Genomic DNA, 16,150 nt, shown 5'->3' with positions numbered 1-16,150 from the left:
GTCTGCTGCCCTTACACTATACCCAGTTCTGAGCCTGTCACTGCCCCATCTGCCTTTTTTTACTGTCCATGCTGTGTTGAACAGTGCCCCATAAACTGCACTTAAGAAATAATGGTGTCATTAATCACCTCTGACAATAGTGCCAGATAAACTGCTCCACAAAAACAGTGCCACAAAAAATAGTCGTGACCCAGGCCATAATAGTGTACCAAAAGTGCTCACCCTCTGTGTGCCACAAAATAATAATGCCACCATTTGTACCTCATATAGTCATCTACTTACTACCCACAATCAAAAACAGTGCTGTTTTTAGGCTTCAAACAAGGCATCAAGGAGTCAGGCAAAGACAAGGTGAGGTCCAAGCATATGTCATGAGTAGGCAGTAAGATAGCGTAGTCAGGGACAGGCAGATGGTTCAAGGCAGATGGCAAATGTTTAGGGTCAACGTCCTGGTCAAGAACAGGAGAGTCTATACAGTATGGGAGGATTAGACAGAGTTGGATTCGAGAGGTCAGACATGGGCCAAACACAGCATTAAGGATCAGACAAACATTACCAGGGAAAGCAAGACGAAAACAGACTGGAAGCCTGCGGCGGTGTATGACAGAACTTTGTCAGGAGCTGACATAATGCAACGTGTGTGCTTTCTCTACAGCAATAATTACCCCTTTCTAACCCCAACACAGTATTAATGCCCAAAGAAAATGATAAAGGTGGGAACAAAAAGGTTGATTTTACTATTTTGGGGCACATAAATTTTTTTTTTAACCCAAAACAATAATAAAACAGTCAAGCATTGTCTTGCAGCGACTTCCAATAGGTGGCACCAAAGAGCAAGCTCTTTGTCTTTTGGAGGAGAACAACTTTGGATAGATACATACAGTGCAGATTTGTACATTTGCGCACTAACTAAAAAATTATTAGTCTGTAATTTTAATAGTGAGTTTATTTGAACACTGAGAAACAGGATAACAACAAAAAAATCCAGAAAAACACATTTCAAATTGAATGGTTTGCATTTTACTCAGAAATAAGTATTTGAACCCATATCAATCAGCAAGATTTCTGGTTCTCAAGTTCCTTTTATACAGGTAACAAGTTGAGATTAGGAGCACTCTCTTAAACTCGTTAGTTCCTAGGCTTCCAAGCCAGCATCTGCCTGTTTGCAGCAGCCAAAGTTGGTCGAAAAATCCTACAGAAGCAAAAGCAGAATAGTTACGTAATCTATATAACTCCCATTGACTTTAATGTGAGATACGCAAACAAAATAACCCCGCAACCTACACTGTTTATGTACAGTGGGGATCAAAAGTTTGGGCCCCCAGGTAAAATTTTGTATTAATGTGCATAAAGAAGCCAAGGAAAAATGGAAAAATCTCCAAAAGGCATCAAACAATCAAAAAAAAAGTTAGATTTTATTTCCATCATTTACACTTTCAAAATAATAGAAAACTAAAAAAATTATGTCTGCAAAAGTTTGGGCCCCCTGCAGAATTTATGGCATGTACTGCCCCCTTAGCAAAGCTGAGACCTGCCAGTGTCATGGAGTGTTCTCAATCATCATCTGGAAGGACCAGGTGATGTCAATCTCAAAGGTTTTAAATGCCCAGACTCATCTGACCTTGCCCCAACAATCAGCACCATGTGTTCTTTTAAGCAGTTGTCTAGAAATCTGAAACTGAAAATAGTTGACGCTCACAAAGCTGGAGAAGGCTATAAGAAGATAACAAAACGTTTTCAGATGTCAATATCCTCTGTTGTATTATATTGAATGTAATTAAGAAATGGCAGTCATCAGGAACAGTGGAAATTAAAGCAAGACACAACAGCTCGCAGGATTGTGAGAAAAACAATTCAAAACCCACGTTTGATTGCACAATCCCTCCAGAAATATCTGGCAGACACTGGAGTTGAGGTACACTATTCCACTATAAAGAGATACTTGTGCAAATATGGTCTTCATGGAAGAGTTAATACACCTCTTCTACATCCTCATCACAAAAATCGGCATTTGAACTTTGCAAATGAACATATAGACAAGACTGATGCATTTTGGAAACAAGTTCTGTGGACCCGATGAGGTTAAAATTGAACTTTTTGTCCGGAATGAGCAAAGGCACGTTTGGAGAAGAAGGGGAACAGAATTTAATGAAAAGAACCTCTATCCAACTGTTAAGCATGGGGGTGGATAAATCATGCTTTGGGGTTGTATTGCAGCCAGTGGCACAGGGAACATCTCACGAGTAGAAGGAAAAATGGATTCAATAAAATTTCAGCAAATTTTGGATGCTAACTTGATGCCATCTGTGAAAAAGCTGAAGCTAAAGAGAGGATGGTTTCTACAAATGGATATTGATCCTAAACACACCTCGAAATCTAAGGGGGATTACATCAAGAGGTGTAAACTGAAGGTTTTGCCATGGCCTTCACAATCTCCTGACCTCAACATATTTGAAAAGCTATGGATAGACCTTAAAAGAGCAGTGTGTGACAGACAGCCCAGAAATTTCAAAGAACTGGAAGACTTTTGTAAGGAAGAATGGGCAAAGATACCTCAAACAAGAATTGAAAGACTCTTGGCTGGCTACAAAAAGCGTTTACAAGCTATGATACTTGCCAAAGAGGGCAGTACAAGATATTAACTCTGCAGGGTGCCCAAACTTTTGCAGATGCCATTTTTTTGTTTTCTGTTATTTTGAAAGTGTAAATGATGAAAATTAAATCTAACTTTTGTTGACATATTAGAAGAATGTCTAATCTGTAATTTGATGCCTTTTGGAGATTTTTCCATCTTTCCTTGGCTTCTTTATGCACATTAATAACATTTTTTACCAAGGGTGCCCGAACTTTTGATTCCCACTGTAACTACTGGAGTTATGTAAACTGAGGAGCCTGCGGAGCTACACCATATGCGTAACTCCCATTAAAGTCAACTGCAGTTACACAAATTGCAATTTCCAAGCTTCAGCTGCGTTCGGCTTTTCCTGCAGGGCATTACAATTACAAAATATATCCATTTTATATAGTATTTGTTTTATGTCACTTATAAAAGAAATATGTTTCTGTCCACAGTGCTGATTGAGGGCTCATTTAATGCACTGTGATCTGTAGTTTTAATTGGTAGCATTTTGGTGTGAGTAAATTAGCCTTTTGGAGCGGCCTAGTATTTCAGATTAGAGGATTTAAAGTCGTATTCCAGGCGTATTTTTTAGATCAACTGGCTCCAGAAAATTAAACAGATTTGTAAATTACTTCTATTAAAAAATCTTAATCTTTCCAATAATTATCAGCTGCTGAAGTTGAGTTGTTCTTATCTGTCTGGAAACAGTGCTCTCTGCTGACATCTCTGCTTGTCTCTGGAACTGCACAGTGCAGAATAGGTTTGCTATGGGAATTTGCTTCTACTCTGGACAGGTCCGGAGACACGTGTCCTCAGAGAGCACTTAGACAGAAAAGAACAACTCAACTTCAGCAGCTCCAAAGTACTGAAAGGATTAAGATTTTTAAATAGAAGTAATTTACAAATCTAGAAAATAGAGAAAAAAGGAGGAGCCCACACCTCAAGGACAATGGTGTTTTATATAGTTGAAATAGATTTGACTGAGACAGTCAATTATAAAGAATAAAATTTATTAAAATATCAAATACACGTAAATTCCCCCACAGGGCCCTTGTGGAAGGAATAACTTAATAACAAATAATTCAAATGGCAATTCATAAAAAAAAAATATTCAATAATAGCTGCCAAATACTTCGGCAGTGTTACCATTACTCCGGCAATACTGATAATCTGATAGTCCGGAAAAAGTGCTGGTTTTGAGTCCAACAATAAATTAAATTGCAGATATTAAATGGAAATGTCCAGATTCAGATGTATAAGCCGCTGATGTGGGAAAATAAATTTATATTACCAATTGGGTTTTGCCATCTCCTCTTGCTGATTTTTTTTGATATACAAATATATTCTGCCTCTGGATAACTGTCTGAGTGATTTTCACCTAGTGTGAATACGAGCCTGCAAGTACAAATATTTATTCCTGTGATCCACAACCATCTTTTGCTAAGGATCCCTGCTTCTCCACCAGCTATTCTAATTAAAATGGCTATAAATATGTTGAAATTCACATTAGAGACACAGCTACTGAGGACGGGGTCGAACAAACTGTCTTGAGTACCCTGAAACGTGTCTAGCTAAGTGCCAAAAGACTCAGTGTGACCCCACTACAGACTTTGAGCCACTTGAGCCCCAGTATCACCACACCGGGACCTGCTAACCAGTTTTGGGATTAATATCTACAAACAAAATTTACATACTGCATTCGAATTCACCTGCCGGGTCTCCCGCTGCTCCTGGACTCCCTGTGTTTGCTCCTACTGCAGAATCTGACATCAGACGCCTCTTCCACGAGGGAATACCACCAGTCTGTCTGCACAGACCCTTGGAGCAACTGCAAGGCGAACACCGGGTCCAGCACTGTCTGGACCAGCTGATCGCAGCGCATGCCAGCGCACATAGGTCAGAGAACCCACCCGTACACCAAGCGAGAGGAGACGGCAAAACCCAATTGGTAATATAAATTTATTTTCCCACATCAGTGGCTTATACATCTGAATCTGGACATTTCCATTTAATATCTGCAATTTAGTTTATTGTTAGACTCAAAACCAGCACTTTTTCCGGACTATCAGATTATCAGTATTGCCGGAGTATTGGTCACACTGCCGAAGTATTTGGCAGCTATTATTGAATAATTTTTTATGAATTGCCATTTGAATTATATGTTATTAATGTAGTTATTCCTTCCACAAGGGCCCTGTGGGGGAATTTACGTGTATTTGATATTTTAATAAATTTTATTCTTTATAATTTAAGCAAGGTCTCAGTCAAATCTATTTCAACTATATAAAACACCATTGTCCTTGAGTTGTTTTTCTCTATTTTCTAAATTCTACACACCTAGGGTATAGGTGTAGTGCCCAATTTACCTCGGTCAGTGCGTAATTGTGAGCTGCACCATTTTTTTATTTACAAATCTATTTAACTTTCTGGAGCCAGTTGATATATATAAAAAAAAGTTTTTTCGTGGAATACCCCTTTAAAGCCAACTAGGTTATATACCAAATAAAATGTTACTTATCATTCAAATATAAGACTGGCTGAGAGAACAGACAAAAGGAAATTGGACCTGAAGATTATACTGGTGCCTGGATGCTCAGGGATAAGGAAAAGGACAGAATTGGAACCTTAGTGTTTATAGAAGCCAGACATATTTATTTCATTTGGTTGCATTTATCCAAAAAGGTTATGAAATGTCTTGGCAAATGTGTCTGTTTTCATCACCGAATGGAAAACTTTATTAAGTACTGAATAAAACAAATCAGCTCTGAAATCTCTCTAAACTATATTATGGCATGTAGAAGAGAAGAGAAGACGGAGGCACTCACCATTCCAATAAAATACTGTACTTTACTCCAAACGGCAGCATAAAATCGGCAGGTGCATACACGTGGGACGCAAACAAGAGATGATAGCTATTTTGCGCTGATAGCGCTTCTTCAGACCACTCCCCCCCCGTGCAATGAAAAATACTCTTACTTGCTTACGCAGGTGGGGAGAGGCGTTTACATTGTGTAATTTAGACAGTGAACAAAAAAAAAAAAAAACACACAATAAAAACAAATTAACAAGTGCAATTTACAAGAAATGTAATACTTATACAAAAACACTTCGATCCAACCTGTTATTGAAACCTAAGTTCCCTTCTGCTCTTGTACGGATAATCCATTTTGCTTCTTGCTGCAACAACAATTCTCCTTTTCCAATCCCTTCTTTTTTACCGACTTGTTCGATGCCAAAGAAATTCAGAGAATAACTATTATTGTGATGTACTTTCGCCATGTGTTCTATCAATCTAGTCGAACCTTTTTTTGTTTTTTAAAGAATGTACATGTTCTCTGAATCTTATGTTCATCGAACGGATTGTGCACCCTATATAAAATCTTCCACAGGTTCATTTGAGGTCCTACAACAAAAACTTTCTTTGAATTTCACCTGTTCTCCTCCTATCACAATGAACTTGTCCGTGCAAATAAACTTGCACCATGAACAAGTTCCACAACGGTGGTTACCTGGGGTAATGGGATTACTTAAAGGGGTTCTCCGGTGCTTACACATCTCATCCCCTATCCAAAGGATAGGGGATAAGATGCCTGATCACGGGACTCCCGCAGCTGGGGACGCCCGTGATCATGCACGCGGCACCCCGTTTGTAATCTGATTACGGTCGACCGCAAGGCCGGCGGCGTGTGACGTCACGCCTCCGCCCCCTTGTGACGTCACGCTCCGCCCCTCAATGCAAGCCTACGGGAGGGGGCGTGATAGCTATCAGGGGATAAGATGTGTAAGCACCGGAGAACCCCTTTAACCAACAGTTTTTTTCTGACTTCTAAGGTTTGTTGTGACCTAACATGTCTGAGAAGGTTCTACATTTTGTTAAGGCAATTAAAGGTTTTTGAGTAGAGAGAGGAATTACATCTGTATTGTTTTGTAACAATGACCGGTTGTCTAAGATAGACTTTCCTATCTTGCGTGCCACAGGACTTTATTTAAATGCAAAAGAAAAACAAGTTTCTTTTTCACTATATCTCTTTTTGTAACATGCATTATTAAGATCTTTTCTGGGGCATTTGGCTGCTCGTATTTTGGCATCTTGAATGATTTTAGGAGGATAACCTCTCACTAATAACTCTTGTTCGAGATCGTTAGCTTGTATGGAATAATCTGCAGAATTACTGTTGATATGTTTAAGCTTTAAGAACTGTCCGTACAGTAAAGCCATACGGACATATTCTTGATGGTAGCTTGTGAAATGTAGTAGGGCATTACATGCCGTAAGTTTCCTGTATCCAACAGTGGTCAGATTACTATTATTCAGGTGAACTACAATGTCTAGAAATTCTAATTCATGGATACCTATGTTCCAAGTGAACTTTAAGTTCATATCATTGGAAGAGTTCAGGTCAGACACGAAGTCCTCAAAAGAGGACTCCGTGTCTGTCCACACAATAATTACGTCATCCATGAATCATCTGTAAAAATGAATACATTTAGAAAAAGGATTTTTACCTAAAAAGATGTAACAGCTTTCAAATACAGCTACGAAGAGGTTGGCCAGGGTACTTGCGACAGGTGTACCCATGGCCACCCCTTCCTGTTTGGTACTGAAAGACATTTCCTGTAAGGATAAATTCAAGGAAGTCACACATAAAGTTGTCAGGATTCGGCAGGCTGGAGGTGGATCCTTTGTGTCAGAGAGGGATTGGCGTGGACCTTACAGGTGGACCGGTTCTAAGTTGCTACTGGTATTCACCAGAGCCCACCGCTAAGCGGGATGGTCTTGCAACGGTGGTAGCAACCAGGTCGTATCCACCGGTAACGGCTCAATCTCTCTGACTGCTGAGACAGGCGCGGTACAGAAGGACAAGGCAAGTGCAAGGTCGGACATAGCAGAAGGTCAGGGCAGGCAGCAAGGGTCGTAGTCAGGGGCAACAGCAGAAGGTCAGGAACACAGGCTTGGGACATACACAAAACGCTTTCACTGGCACAAGGCAACAAGATCAAGCCATACTGGGAAGGGGAAGTGAGGTTATATAGGCGTGGAGCAGGTGGGAGCTAATTACAGTGATTGGGCCAGGCACCAATTAGTGGTGCACTGGCCCTTTAAACCTTAGAGAGCTGGCGCGCGCGCGCCCTAGAGAGCGGAGCCGCGTGCGCCAAAACGTGACAGCCGGGGACCGGGACAGGTGAGTAGCTTGTGATGCGATTCGCGAGCGGGCGCGTCCCGCTATGCGAATCGCATCCCCGTCGTCAGTGTCAGTGCAGCGCTCCCGGTCAGTGGGTCTGACCGGGGCGCTGCAGAGAGGAAAACGCCGCGAGCGCTCTGGGGAGGAGCAGGGACCCGGAGCGCTCGGCGTAACAAAAGTTTATAAAATAGCTGCTCTTTTAAACTGGGGGCTCTCCAGTTTTGTGTACCTTGGGTAAAAAATACCAATGGGCAGAGCGAGGGAATTTAAGGAGAAGTTTTTCTGCCATATTTTTTGGATATAATTCCTTTTTCCATATAGCCTCTAAGCAATCCCAAACAATCTGCGATAGTTGCGTGTGTCATTAAGTTGTCTATAGGCTTCTTGGCATTAATACGATCTGGTTAAAAGTACAACCTTACTACCCTTATCGGATTTCCTTACAATAATGTCCTCCCTATTCCTTAAATCATCTATTGCTTTCAGTTCTGCTTTAGATAAATTACTTTCTTCTGTCGGGTACCTTTTTAAAGCTTGGATGTCCTCAAGGATTCTCCTAAAGAAAACATTAAGTGGGCTCAGTACTTTCCTCAGGGAGAGGACACCACTTCTGGTGTAACGGAGAATTAATTAGGCCATATAGCACTCCGCGGGCTCCTGGGTACAAAAACATTGGGGGAGATTTATCAAAACCTGTCCAAAAGAAAAGTTGCCTAGTTGCCCATAGCAACCAATCAGATTGCTTCTTTCATTTTTAACAAGGCCTCTGCAAAATGAAAGAAGCGATCTGATTGGTTGCTATGGGCAACTGGGTAACTTTTCCTTTGCACAGGTGTGCGTGTGTGTGTGTGTGTGTTGTGTGTATGTCTGACATTAAGAAAGGGGGAGGGTAGAATGTGATATATGTTATGTGATACAAATAAATAAGTAGCAGAAACCCCCACCCTGGTCCGTACCACAGATACCAGACAGGGGTGGGGATTAGGAGCGTACCACTCCATCTGTTGTTACAGGGGTGGTGCACAAGGAAGCAGTACTCAGCAGGCGCAGAGAATTGTGGGTAAGCGGCTGCGCACTGTCCTTGTGGCTGGTGGATGATGCCGGTGCTCGGTTTGTGTAGAGGAATCCTCTATCGGGCTGTAGTCAGGAGCCCCGCTCGCCGTCCGGTGTCAGCGGTCAGAAGGCTGCACGTAGCTCTGCCTTGTAGAGCCGCAGGGGAGGCGGAAAGAACGGGAGGCCGAGAGTTCGATCCCTCCGTGCTGCAGTTCCTGGTCTGCCCGCTTTCTAGGAAGCCACTCAGGTAGTCATCGCTTCTTCTAGCTTGATTGATCATTTACAGGACAGGACCATAGAGAATCGTTATTTCTCCGCTGTCTGTGGAGGACACTTGGGTCACCCCTGGTACTGGCTTCATACAGATGAGACCTTCCTGATAGCTGCCCCCTAGTGGTTCTGTATTTATCTGCACATCGACCTTAGGATAGTGTTTCTCAATCAGGCTGCCTCCAGCTGTTGCAAAACTACAACTCCCAGCATGCCCGGACAGCCTTTGGCTGTCCGGGCATGCTGGGAGTTGTAGTTTTGCAACAGCTGGAGGCAGAAACTCTGGCTTAGGATCTGAAGTTTGACCTAGTGTTGGCCTCATCCTTGTGTGCCCCCCTTCATGTCATCCCCTGTGGGGAGGTTGGGTGGCATAGATTCACAGATAATGGTATGAATCAGGTATAGCAGTGCAGATCCTCAGGACAACTGGCATGTTGGGTGGTCCTTTCCCCAATAAGGGGTCATCCCCTGTGGGGAGGTTGGGTGGCATAGATTCACAGATAATGGTATGAATCAGGTATAGCAGTGCAGATCCTCAGGACAACTGGCATGTTGGGTGGTCCTTTCCCCAATAAGGGGTCAGCCATGTTATACAACCTCATGTATAAGAACCTCCTCCCCTCAGACTGCTATGCTGGGGACTACCATCAGCTCAAAGTGCGGAGGGTTACTGGTGGATAGCTTCCTTCACCAGGTCCTCCAAGCTGGATAGTGTCTAGGACATGTAGTTCCTCCTTACCAGCACTGGTGATCCTGTGCCAATGGCGCCTAAAGATTATAGGAGTGATTTACTGTATCATTCCATGGCGTATCAGACTACAGAGCATGGAAAAAGACCACCTAAAATAAGAACAAGCATGTTGCACAACATGTAATGTAAAACCATATTTATGCAGATACAGGACAGGGCAGTTCAGTTCCTAAGGCCAGGTTCACACTTTGTTTTCTATTACGTTTAACCCCCTCTCAACCTTCAGTACAGATCCCTCATTAATGTCCTCCCTAATTTTTTTTTTAAATCTGATTAATCAAAAGGAAATTATTAATTTCATTTTGACGGGGATAAGATGTGTGATCGAGGGGGTCCCGACGCTGGGAACCCCCGTGATCTCTCCTGCAGCACCAGAGGATCGTGATGCCACGGCCCCGCCCTCTCGTGACATCCCGCCCCTCAATACAAGTCTATGGGAGTGGGCATGGCGGCCGTCACGCCCCCTCCCATAGACCTGCATTGAGGGGGTGGGTCCGTGACATCACTATCCTCTGGCCCCCGTATAGCTCGTCATCAGGCAAATAGCAAAGTTCGCTCCATGCAGCAGATGACAGGGGTGCTGCAGGAGAGATCGTGGGAGTTCCCAGTGGCGGGACCCCTGGCGATCAAGAGAAGATGTCTAGGGGGCGGAGTACCCCTTTAACTCTTTTCTTTTGGTTCTACTCGCATTTATTTGCACTATTCAATAAAAGTTTCACATCGTGAATTTTTTCTTTTTGTCTTATTTTTTACTTTTATATATATGTACACTTTTGTGTTTTACATAATTGCAGCAAAGTGAAGGAGAAAATTCAAAATCTTCATTTTTTACACTCGCATGTTCTTGTAGACCTAATTTTAGAATTTTTACAAGGGGTAAAAGGAGAAAATGTATACTTGTATGTGTAACCCAATTTCTCTCGAGTAAGCACATACCTCATATGTCTATGTAAAGTGTTCGGCGGGCGCAGTAGAGGGCTCAGAAGCGAAGGAGCGACAAGGGGATTTTTGAGAGTACGTTTTTCTGAAATGGTTTTTGGGGGGCATGTCGAATTTAGGAAGCCCCTATGGTGCCAGAACAGCAAAAAAAAAACAAACACATGGCATACCATTTTGGAAACTAGACCCCTTGAGGAACGTAACAAGGGATAAAGTGAGCCTTAATACCCCACAGGTGTTTCACGAATTTTGCATATGTGAAAAAAACAAAAAAAATTTCACTAAAATGTGGGTTTCCCCCCCCCAAATTTCACATTTTTGCAAGGGTTAATAGCAGAAAAGACCCCCCAAAATTTGTAACCCCATCTCTTCTGAGTATGGAGGTACCCCATAAGTGGACCTGAAGTGCACTGCGGGCGAACTACAATGCTCAGAAGAGAAGGAGTCATATTTGGCTTTTTGAGGGCAAATTTTGCTCGGGGGGCATGTCGCATTTAGGAAGCCCCTATGGTGCCAGGACAGCAAAAAAAAAAAAAAAAAAAACACATGGCATACCATTTTGGAAACCAGACCCCTCACAGAATGTAATGAGGGGTACAGTGAGCATTTACCCCCCCCCCCCCCCCCCACTGGTGTCTGACAGATCTTTGGAACAGTGGGCTGTGCAAAATTTTTCATTTTCACGGACCTCTGTTCCAAAGATCCGTCAGACACCTGTGGGGTGTAAATTCTCACTGCACCCCTTATTACATTCCGTGAGGGGTGCAGTTTCCAAAATGGGTTCACATGTGGGTGTGTTTTTTTCTTTTGCGTTTGTCAGAACCGCTGTAACAAGCAGCCACCCCTGTGCAAATCACCTCAAATGTGCATGGCGCACTCTCCCTTCTGGGCCTTGTTGTGCGCCCCCAGAGCACTTTGCGCCCACATATGGGGTATCTCCGTACTCAGGAGAAATTGCGTTAGAAATTTTTGGGGGCGTTTTTCCCTTTTACCTCTTGTGAAAATGAAAAGTATAGGGCAACACCAGCATGTTAGTGTAAAAATGTTTTTTTTTTACACAAACATGCTGGTGTAGACCCCAACTGTTCCTTTTCATAAGGGGTAAAAGCAGAAGAAGCCCCCCAAAATTTGTTGGGCAATTTCTCCCGAGTACGGCGATACCCCATATGTGACCCTATTCTGTTGCCTTGAAAAACGACAGGGCTCCAAAGTGAGAGCGCCATGCGCATTTGAGGCTTGAATTAGGGACTTGCATAGGGGTATTCTATGCCAGTGATTCCCAAACAGGGTGCCTCCAGCTGTTTTAAAACTCCCTGCATGCTTGGACAGTCAATTGCTGTCCAGAAATGCTGGGAGTTTTTGTTTTGCAACAGCTGGAGGCTCCATCTTAGAAACACTGCCGTACAATACGTTTTTCATTTTTATTGGGGAGGGGGGGGGGGTGGGGGGGGGGGGGGGAGTGTACTTGTGTATATGTAGTGTCTAACTCTTTATTTTATGTTAGTGTAGTGTTTTTAGGTTACATTCACACTGGAGGCAGATTACACAGAGTCTCCCGCTAGGAGTTTGAGCTGCGGCGGAAAATTTGCCGCAGCTCAAATTTGAAGCAGGGAACTCTCTGTAATCAGCCGCCAGTGTGAATGTAGCCTGTACATTCACATGGGAGGGGGGTCAAAACTTCAACTCCCAGCATGCACTGACAGACCATGCATGCTGGGAGTTGTAGTTTTGCAACAGCTGGAGGCACACTGGTTAGAAAACCTTGAGTTAGGTTCTATGACCTAACAGTATTTTCCAACCAGTGTGCCTCCAGCTGTTGCAAAACTACAACTCCCATCATGTACTGATTGCGGAAGGGCATGCTGGGAGATGTAGTTATGCAATGGCTGGAGGCACACAAGTACAACTTCCAGCATGCCAAGACAGCCTTATGCTGTTCCTGAATGCTGGGAATTGTAGTTTTGCAAGATTTAGAGGGGTTCAGGTTGTAATTCACTGTCCAGTGATCTCAAAACTGTGGCCCTCCAGATGTTGCAAAACTACAACTCGCAGCATGCCCAAACAGCAAACTGAGTTGTAGTTTTGCAACATCTGGAGGGCTACAGTTTGAGACCACTTAGTGATTTACAACCTGAACCCCTCTAAATATTGCAAAACTACAAGTCCCAGCATGCCCACACAGCAAACAGCTGTAAACTGTGGCCCTCTGGATGTTGCTAGGCAACAACTCACCTAGCAGGACCCGGAAGTATTGCTGCCGCCACCGCACGTGGGGGATCCCCGCATGGAGGATCGCGGTCCGATCACCTTCGGCGCCGACCTTCCCTGGACAGTTCCCCCGTTTTGCCCGGACACCGATAGGGGGGGCAAAGCGGGGGAACCGAACTTTAACCCCCCCCCTCCCCCGGTCTGCTATCGGTCGGTCGCTTGGCCGACCAATAGCAGGGATAGGAGGGGTGGCACCCCTGCCACCAAACTCCTATCCCTTCAGGGGGATCGAGGGTGTCTCGGACACCCCCAATCCCTCTTATTTTCCGGGTCACCAGTGACCCATATGACCCGGAATCGCGCAGATCGCAGGTCTGAATTGACCTGCGATTTGCGCCCATCGCGGTCATGGGGGGTCTCAGGATCCCCCTCGGCGATGTGCCGGGATGCCTGCTGTTAGATAACAGCAGTCATCCCTGCCCGATCACCGCTACCGGTGACGCGGCGCTCCCGAAACATACGTCGCCGCGCGCCAAGTGACACTTTTCGACGCCGTGCATGTACGTCGCTCGTCGTGAAGGGGTTAAAGAAACCCATGCTTACCTATCTTGTTCTCTCGGGGTCCCCCTCTGAACGCTCCGGCTGCTACTTTAGAGACAGACTCGTGTTGACAGTGGCGGCCTTCTTGACCAATCTCTCTGACTGAGGCAGTACACCGCTTCAGCCTTTGTGAATGATACAATATGGCCTTTGGGTCAGAAGAGGTTGTACAATCCTAGCATATGTTGATAAAACGTATTTATTTATTTTTTTATTTCTAGGTATGACGAGTCTGCAAATGAACTAGTGAACGATGAACTTGGCATAGCGTATCCTATAGTGGATGGGATCCCCAATATGATTCCTCAGGATGCAAGGATGATTCACAAAGAGCAAAAGTCACAGGAGTCTGAAAACACCCAGCAGTAGCCTCCTTGAGTGACGTAGTTGACAACCTGGAAGCCATGTTTCTATCTCTCTCTACACTAACTGTACTTGTGCCTCTCTTGTCACTGTCTGGAATATTTTATTCAGCCTCAGTGGATGATGAGTTCCCCAAGGGATGTACCAGCACAGCAAGTGTGTGTTTCTACAGTCTGCTGCTCCCTATCACCCTGCCGGTCTATGTGTTCTTCCATCTGTGGACATGGATGGGGCTTAAGCTTTTCAGGCACAATTAATCTAAACCATGAGAATACGCTGTAACGTTGTCATTGCTGTATATGGACAAAACCATCCCCACATGTGGCCTATGGTTGCACAGGTTACTCTGAAAATGGTGCATCAAGCACAATGTTAGACTATATTGTGATATTCCAGGGTGTGATTTGAGAGTGTGATCAGCTTAGCGGATCTTTTGCTGGAAACTAGTAATGACTGACTTATTTTTCTCTGTAATAAATTTTTATTATGAACTTTAACTATGTCCAGTTCTGCACTATTCTGTCATGGATGATCCTATAATGGTCTTTTTTTCCCCCCTGCTACAGAAATCCTAGTCATCGGCTTACTTCACCTGCTCCCGTAAGGGGAGGATGTACTTGGACAATACTTCATAAAAGTTCATAAATGGACTTTTTCCAAATATTCATTATTTGACCTTCTTGACCGGTTTGACTCTTTTTCGGGCCTGCAGGTCAACTGGGCCAAGACTTCCTTGATATCCCTCTCTGGGTCAATCCTCTCGTCACCCCTTCCCCTCAGTTTAGAGGTGGTAGAGAGGCTTCGTTATTTTGAGGTGGAAGTTTCTGCCCCTTTGGCAGAGTTTCTTCCCCTCAATTTGGAGCCCCTCTTGACAAGTACGGAGGATCGGCTTCGGTCCTGGTCCTATCTCCCTCTGTCACTGGTGTGTAGAGTTAACATGATATTTCTCCCTAAATTCTTGTACCGCTTTCACCTCTCACCCATCCTCCTTCCAAAAATATTTTTTAACCCCTTAAGGACCCAGCCAATTTTCAGTGTAGGAATCGGCCTTTTTTTTGGACATCTGACCACTGTCACTTTAAGCATTAATAACTCTGGGATTCTTTTACCTTTCATTCTGATTCCAAGAGAGTTTTTTCGTGACATATTCTACTTTGCTAGTGGTAACATTTTGTTGATACTTGCATCATTTCTTGGTGAAAAATTCCAAAATTAAAAAAAATGTAAATTTTTATTTTATTTTTTAACTTTGAAGCTCTCTGCTTATAAGGAAAATGAATATTCCAAATAAATTATATATTGATTCACATATACAATATGTCTGCATCATAAAGTTGACATGTTTTTTACTTTTGGAAGACATCAGAGGGCTTCAAAGTATTTTTTTCCAATTTTTTCAAATCGAAAGTTTTCATTGACCAGTTCAGTTTTGAAGTGGATTTGAAGGGCCTTCATATTATAAATACCCCATAAATGACCCCATTATAAAAACTGCACCCCTCAAAGTATTCAAAATGACATTCAAAAGGTTTGTTAACCCTTTAGGGGTTTCACAGGAATAGCAGTAAATTGAAGGAGAAAATTCAAAATCTTCATTTTTTACACCGCATGTTCTTGTAGACCCAGTTTTTGAATTTTCACAAGGGGTAAAAGGAGAGAAATCTTCCTAAAATGTGTAACCCAATTTCTCTCGAGTAAGGAAATAACTCATATGTGTATGTCAAGTGTTCGGCGGGCACAGTAGAGGGCTCAGAAGGGAAGGAGCGACAATGGAATTTTGGAGAGGGAGTTTTTCTGAAATGGTTTTTGGGGAGCATGTCACATTTAAGAAGCCCCTATGGTGCCAGAACAGCAAAAAAAAAAAAAACACATGGCATACTATTTTGGAAACTACCCCTCAAGGAACGTAACAAGTGGTATAGTGAGCCTTAAAGGAGATGTCTGACGCAGACTTTTTCTATTCCGTCCTGGCCGGGCTGCAAAAAAAGAGAAAACAAATGTTTTCACTTACCTCCATATGTTCTCCCGGAGCTCCGCAACAGCTGATCGGTTGGCTGGGCTGTCTGCTTCCTACTTCCTTTAGCCTGGGAATTCACACGGCGCTTCAGCCTATCACCGGTCTATCACAGGCGGGACATCGCTGCGGCCGGTGATAGGCTAAAG

The 16,150-nt window shown here is 43.5% G+C and overlaps 2 protein-coding genes and 1 long non-coding RNA gene across 3 annotated transcripts; 2 read left to right on the top strand and 1 right to left on the bottom strand.

The window, feature by feature from the left end:
- Positions 1-949: 949 nt before the first annotated feature.
- LOC130363188 (uncharacterized) lies at positions 950-8,621 on the bottom strand. Its single transcript, XR_008891755.1, has 3 exons — positions 8,327-8,621; positions 5,739-5,841; positions 950-1,192 (listed from the first exon to the last, which is right to left on the bottom strand). It is a non-coding gene; the product is annotated as an uncharacterized LOC130363188 (long non-coding RNA).
- A 78-nt stretch (positions 8,622-8,699) lies between these two features.
- Positions 8,700-13,993, top strand: PYURF (PIGY upstream open reading frame). The gene is made up of 2 exons (XM_056568597.1): positions 8,700-9,103; positions 13,846-13,993. The coding sequence occupies exons 1-2, from the start codon at positions 8,898-8,900 to the stop codon at positions 13,991-13,993; spliced, it is 354 nt and encodes a 117-aa protein (XP_056424572.1). The 5' UTR covers positions 8,700-8,897.
- Positions 13,994-14,028: 35 nt separating this feature from the next.
- PIGY (phosphatidylinositol glycan anchor biosynthesis class Y) lies at positions 14,029-14,484 on the top strand. Its single transcript, XM_056568624.1, has one exon. The coding sequence runs from the start codon at positions 14,029-14,031 to the stop codon at positions 14,242-14,244; it is 216 nt and encodes a 71-aa protein (XP_056424599.1). The 3' UTR covers positions 14,245-14,484.
- Positions 14,485-16,150: the final 1,666 nt, after the last annotated feature.

Source organism: Hyla sarda, chromosome 1 (assembly GCF_029499605.1).
Source record: "Hyla sarda isolate aHylSar1 chromosome 1, aHylSar1.hap1, whole genome shotgun sequence".
In the NCBI taxonomy this organism is placed as follows: domain Eukaryota; kingdom Metazoa; phylum Chordata; class Amphibia; order Anura; family Hylidae; genus Hyla; species Hyla sarda.
This window is presented reverse-complemented; position numbering and strand designations above follow the sequence as displayed.